Raw genomic sequence first — 5,957 nt, forward strand, 5'->3', positions numbered from 1 at the left:
CTGCGACCCGGTGCGCCGCCGCTGCGCCTGCGAGCCCGGGTACGAGAGGTCGGGGGAGCGGTGTCTCCTGGGCAGAGGCTCCCCGCAGCGGCCGACAGGTAGGACTGAGAGCGGCACCAACAGCGGCGCCAACGGCGGCATCAACAGCGGCGCCAACAGCGGAGCCAACAGCGGCACCAGCGGCGGGACTGGCAATGGAGCTGGCGAGACCCGGGGCCGAGCGAGGTGGCGCCTCGTCCTGGCGGTTCTGGTCCCCTCGGCCGGCCTCCTGGTGGCTGTTGGCGGGGTGATGGCGGCTGTGATGGGTCTAAGTCGCCGCCGAAACACGGACAGGCACCGGAGGCGGCAGCGGGGATCAGACAAGAGCCTCCCTCCTCCTTCCGGGGAGCTGCCGCCGCGGTATAGCCTCTGCGTGGGCCCCTCGGCACCACCGCCCGAGACACCCGAGCCGTGACGATGAGGGGTTGTCAGTAAAGTGGTGTAGTGGCTTGTAGAAGTTATTTAGCATCACGGTGCCTGCTTGCCTATGTTTGCTGTTAACCGAATTTGTTGATAAAGCAGCCATGCCATCTCTGTTTCTTCACATACCTATATTGCATGTTCTTCGCAGGAGATACCAAGAAACACACATTGGTGGTACAAAACCAAAACATTCACTTCGCTTGTATACAGATCCAATGGCGTACAGGGCTCACAGCCATCTGTATGTTGTTCGAACATATATATGCTTGTGGCACCGATAACATTTGGCAGTCACGCTAAGCTTACGAAGCATTTAACTGAAATGGTTGGCGTGAAACGCATTACACGCTCTCGTTCTTTATGCACGGCTGTGCCACCATCTGTTGACATTACATGCTACGTCACGGCTGAGGGCATGCAGCATAGCTCGATCATGAAACAGCTGGCGACAAAATGTCATCAGCCGCGCTTATTGACCGAGGCAGACGTAGTCCAAGCAGCTTGGTGAACAGCACGCCTCGGCCATTACGCGATACTCAAGCACAAATCACAGATACGTGTTTTTGGTTTGAACAACAAACTCCGCGCAAAAATCCGCCAGACGTACAGCCATTTATCTCCGGGTTCTGAAAGTCCTCGATCGGCTCCGTCACTGCCAGCGACCTACCAACCGCCACTCCTGAAAGACCTCTTGCACATCACCACGTCGCTGGGAGGAGCCGGAGGCGCCGCCGCCGCAGCCCTCCGGCGGCGGTGACGCCCGGCCCCGCTAGTTGGGCCCGGAGCCCACGCACGCCGATGGGATGTACCCCTCGCGACCCACCGCATCCTTCACCCAGAACCAGTCGCCGACGGACGTGTTCAGCAGTATCACAATATCGCCCCGCTTCACCGTCAGCGTGTTACGGCCGCAGCTGACGAAGCCGTCCCATATCACCGCCTTGTTGTTGCTGCGCGGCGCCACCATCTGTCCGCGCGGCGGCGCCACCTCCGCGCGCCGCAACGCGCCCAGCGAGCGCGCCGTCGGCGGCGAGCACGGCCTCAGTGGGTGGAAGGCGCTCGGTCGCGAGCGGTCGAGCGCGTCGGGCGGCGGCGCCAGCGGACGCTCGCAGCCGGGTGCCGACTGGTCGCGTCGCGGCCGGCTCCGCACGCGCCGCGCGGCCTCGCGGCCCGTCGACTGGCTGCGCGCCCTCTGGCGACCGCGCGCGCGATCCTGGCGCAGGTGCAGCTCAAGCAGCAGGCCGAGCGCGCGGCCGTCGCTCGTCACATTCTCGTACAGCTTCTCCGTGTCCGTCTTGTTGGCGTGAGGCGCGGCGTCGACGGCGGTGGGCGGGCTCGAGCGCGGGTCGCTCCGCCGGTCGGCGCGGCGGCGGCGGCGCGTCGGCAGCGCCGTCGCGGGCCGCGTCAGCCGCCGCCAGGGGTCGCAGCGGGCTGCGGTCGGCCCGCGTCACCGGCTGGCGAAGCGGCTGGCCGCTGGCCGCCTCCTCCCGGCCGTGCGGCGCCGGCGGCGCGGCGGCAGGCGCCAGGCCAGGGAAGTGCCGCGGTGGCGCCTCGTCGGCGTCCTCCCACGGGCCGGTCGGCGCACCGCGCGGGATGATGCCCAGCGGCGTACAGGCGCTGTAGGCCAGGTAGCCCTCCTGGTTGTGCGGCGTCTGCACATAGAGCCACTGGCGGTGCTTGAAGAGCGCGTTCACCACTAGGCCCAGCCGAATGGGCACGGTCGGGTCCTCGGGCGTGGCCGCCGGCGCCAGCACGTACAACTCCGTCCGACTTGTGACCACCATCGGTATGTTGGCTGGTGTGCGCGCCGTCGCCTGCGACAGGAAGTTGTTGATGTCGTCGATGTCGTAGCCGAACACGGACGGCGACGGCATCTTCTTGCGCCGCGGCGTGACGGCGTTCTCCTTGTTGGCCTCTGCGCTCGTCAGAGACCCGAGATCTTCAGTCACGTGACTGCCAGCTTTGCCGACGGTCTGGTAGATGGTTTCGCCCTTGCTTACTTTGTTGGTGCTTGATATTTTGGCGCTCTTCACCACGGCTTTGGCATCGTTTCGCATCTTTGCGCTGCTCCCGACCGACATGTGTCGCTTGCTGCCACCTGCCGGGTGCATCTGGAACTCTCCCATGAGTGGTTGCGGGCGAAGAATGAATTCAGATAACTCAAATCCCGATTGCCGTCGCCCTGTCTGCCACAGACGGCCGTGTTGAAGCCACTCAGCTCCTCGGATATGATACGCTCATTTCAAAAGACGACGAGACCGCTGAGGTTGTCTTTGACACTTTCGAACGCACTCAGCTGCCGCGGTCTGTCACTCAGACACCATTCTCTCCGGCGCGATCTCCATCACGTGGTGAGCGATGCCTCTCCGAAGCCGGGACCCGCCGCCGCCGTCTCCCTGCAACAGAATAATTTCAAGTCAGCGGGCATGTCGCGTCCAGCGACGCGAGAGCGACACGGCGCCGCACAAAGGCGAGACCACCACTAGGCCGTTATCGGCCATCGCGTCTGCATAAGAGGGAGGGGAGGGGGCATGATGACCGAGCTAAACAAAGGTTTCTGAGACATACATCCGTGTTCGTGGTGTCGTGTTTCTAAGAGCTCGTATCTCCTCTCGATTCCTTGTAGCTGTCGAAACGACTTGTTCGGTCGCTCTATCACAAGGCCACAACGGGACCACGGCTCCTGGAAGGTTGTTGGGGGAGAGATGGAGATGAAGGGAGAGAGAGCTGGGCGCTTCATTATTACGAGTGGCGACATGGTAGCTTGCAGCTTGTGTCTTCGAGGCCCCCAATACGCAGCAATCAGAAAGCAGCTCTGTTTGTCAACACCACTCCGTGTACATGTAACATTTTTGGACACGGTTTGAGTGCGCTTTTGATGGCCTGACTGCAAGTGCATGCCCTGTTAACAACTAACGGATGCTCACATTTCCACCGAACAAAATTAGCAGACGTTAGCTCTTTCCCATTGAAGTACGCACAACAAAAAAAAGCTACCAAAAATCCCCTAGACAGAAAAGAGTAGAAGAGGCAACGCGCCGGGTGACTGATAATGGCATCAGAGGGCAGACGCCACGAGGGCGAGGCATTATCCTTCAGCGCCCTGCGCGATATCATGCAAGGTCTCCTCCGGTCTCTCTGACATCGTTTCCCCGCACACCGGCGCGGAGCCGTCAGTCAAGCCTGCTCGCCCTCGCTTTTTGCCGGCATTCGAGCACGGCGCCACAGACAGCCGGCGGTTTGACGTCCCCCTGGCAGGCCCAGCGTTCGGCCGAGGCCGCAGACGTCCCCCGCCGTGTAATCAGCCCGGGCGGCGAGCGAGAGCCCGGCGACTGCCCGGCCGGCCCCGCCGGCGGCGTCGGCCGCTCGCTGTCCGAGGCTGTACCCCGGTAACTGCTCCGCGGCCGCTGCCAGTTTTATACGGCAGCTAAAAACCCGATGCTCAATTTATGCATGCAAACAGCCATGCAGCATCGGGCTGCGCTCGACGCTCCGCCGGCCGGGGAGGAGAGGAGCAGCGGGAACCGCGGCGTGCGGCGGTCTCCTTTCCGCCCCCGGAGCGCCCGGTGAAAGCGGGAGCTCCGCAAAGAGCCGCCCCGGCGCGGGGTGCACTGGTGGCGGCAGCAGTGGCCGCGCCCGAGCCTGGCACCGCCTCCAACTGCGGCTGGGGTAGAAATGGCGGCCGCGACGTCTTGCAACAGAAGATAACAGCGGCTGGCTGTTGCGGCGGCGCGCTCACCCCTGTCGTCGTCCCTGTCCGACGGGGTCGTGTGATGTGTCCTATCTCGCGCCGTGTTTGCACTGGGTCTGATAAGGCGGCCTGCACTCAGCCGCACAAAGCCGCACAAACGCAGGTGTCGTCTGTCCGCGATAACTCAGGGGGCCCTTCGGACCGTCCGAGCGACAAGGTGTGCCCACGCGCCCAACCGGCACACCTCCGGGGTTGACGCCTCTCCGTCCCGTGCCTCTCCCCCTCCCCTCCCTGTCTCTCGGGTGAGGCGAGCCGACGACGCGAGCCGGCGGGGCGGCGGGCCGCCGCGGCGGAAACGAGGCCCGTGCAGCAGCACATGCCCTCGGAGGAAATGGAAGCTTAACGGCCCGCTGCAGCGGGCGCCGGCCCAGCCTGCGGACCCGACGCCGGGGAAAGTTCGCCGGCTTTCGCGGTTAGGCAAACCTTCGCGGCCTGACACCGATACACCGACCCGCCGCTGACCGGCTGGAATGAGACGCCGCGGGGGGAGACGCTGCGGGGACGTGGCCGAAGAGGAGACACCGTGAGGAGAGGCGCTGCGGAGACGGTGTCGGGGAGGAGACGTCGTGAAGAGAGACGCTGCGGGGACGTGGTCGGGAATGAGACGCCGCGAGAGGAGACGCTGCGGGGACGTGGTCGGGAATGAGACGCCGTGAGGAGAGGCACTGCGGAGACGGGGTCGGAGAGGAGAAGTCGTGAGGAGAGACGCTGCGGGGACGTGATCGGGAATGAAACGCCGCGAGAGGAGACGCTGCGGGGACGGTGTCGGGGAGGAGACGCCGTGAGGAAAGGCGCTGCGGAGACGGGGTCGGAGAGGGGACGCCGCCGCGTCCGAAATTGTGCCATGTCTAGTTATGCCATGCCTCCCGCACGATCGGATTGGAATTCTGGTGACTCACCTGACTCTTAAGGGGTTCTATAAACAGTCAGCAGCTCGTCCCCACGTTCGGAGGACATCACTCGATCAAGCATGGTCGGCAAGCAGCCTTCGGAGCCCGCTCCAATGGACACAACACAACGCCACGCAACTGCAACCAGGCCACACTGTACTTGACATGGCTGCAAGCCTACCGGCGAGCCCATGTGACCTGGGACAAGTCCCATGCCGGCTCGCTCTGACTCCTAACCCGTGGCGGCGTGCCGTGCCGACTCGCTGCTGGCTTGTGGCTCAGTCGGCGTCCCATGTCAACTCGTTCCTGACTTCCCACTCGATCAGAGTGTCACGTCGACCCACTTATGACTCATTGTTCATTCAGAGTGTCATTTAAACTCACTCCCGACCTCTGACCCGTTCAGACCTTTATTTCGACTCGCTCCCCACTCATGATTTTACCGGCGTCCCGTACCGACTCGCTCTTATCTCACAACTCTACCGAAGAGCGGCACCGAATCGCTCTCGACTCCTGACTCTGCCGGAGCGCCGTGCCGACTCGCCCCTGACTCGGTTCTCGCTCCGCCAGCTCGGCAGCCGGTTCTGAGCGGCCTGCAGCGGCGGACGGCGGCAACAACGATTTCCGCGAACGACAATAAAGAGCGGCGCAGTGCAAACAGGAGGCAGCCGGCTAGGTCGCGCGTGCTGTGGGGATGAGGAGCAGAGCGATGAACGGCGCGGCGTACTGGGGCTCTCTCTCACTCTCTCTCCTCTCTCTCTCCCTCTCTCTCTCCTCTCCTCTCTCTCCTCTCTCTCTCTCTCCTCTCTCTCTCTCTCTCCTCTCTCTCTCTCTCCTCTCTCCTCCTCTCTCTT

At 63.4% G+C, this 5,957-nt stretch overlaps 1 protein-coding gene across 1 annotated transcript in view; it reads right to left on the bottom strand.

The window, feature by feature from the left end:
- Window positions 1–579: 579 nt before the first annotated feature.
- Window positions 580–5,957, bottom strand: part of LOC119111712 (uncharacterized) — an 8,544-nt gene continuing 3,166 nt past the window's right edge. The window contains exons 2-3 of the mRNA XM_037235517.1: window positions 1,986–2,858; window positions 580–1,675 (exon numbers count right to left, since the gene is read on the bottom strand). Coding sequence (XP_037091412.1) covers window positions 1,232–1,675; window positions 1,986–2,588 — 1,047 coding nt within the window. The 5' untranslated portion in view covers window positions 2,589–2,858 and the 3' untranslated portion in view covers window positions 580–1,231. The remainder of the gene's footprint in view (window positions 1,676–1,985; window positions 2,859–5,957) is intronic.

This window comes from Pollicipes pollicipes, unplaced genomic scaffold (assembly GCF_011947565.3).
Source record: "Pollicipes pollicipes isolate AB1234 unplaced genomic scaffold, Ppol_2.1 Scaffold_7261;HRSCAF=8764_pilon_pilon_pilon, whole genome shotgun sequence".
NCBI lineage: Eukaryota > Metazoa > Arthropoda > Thecostraca > Pollicipedomorpha > Pollicipedidae > Pollicipes > Pollicipes pollicipes.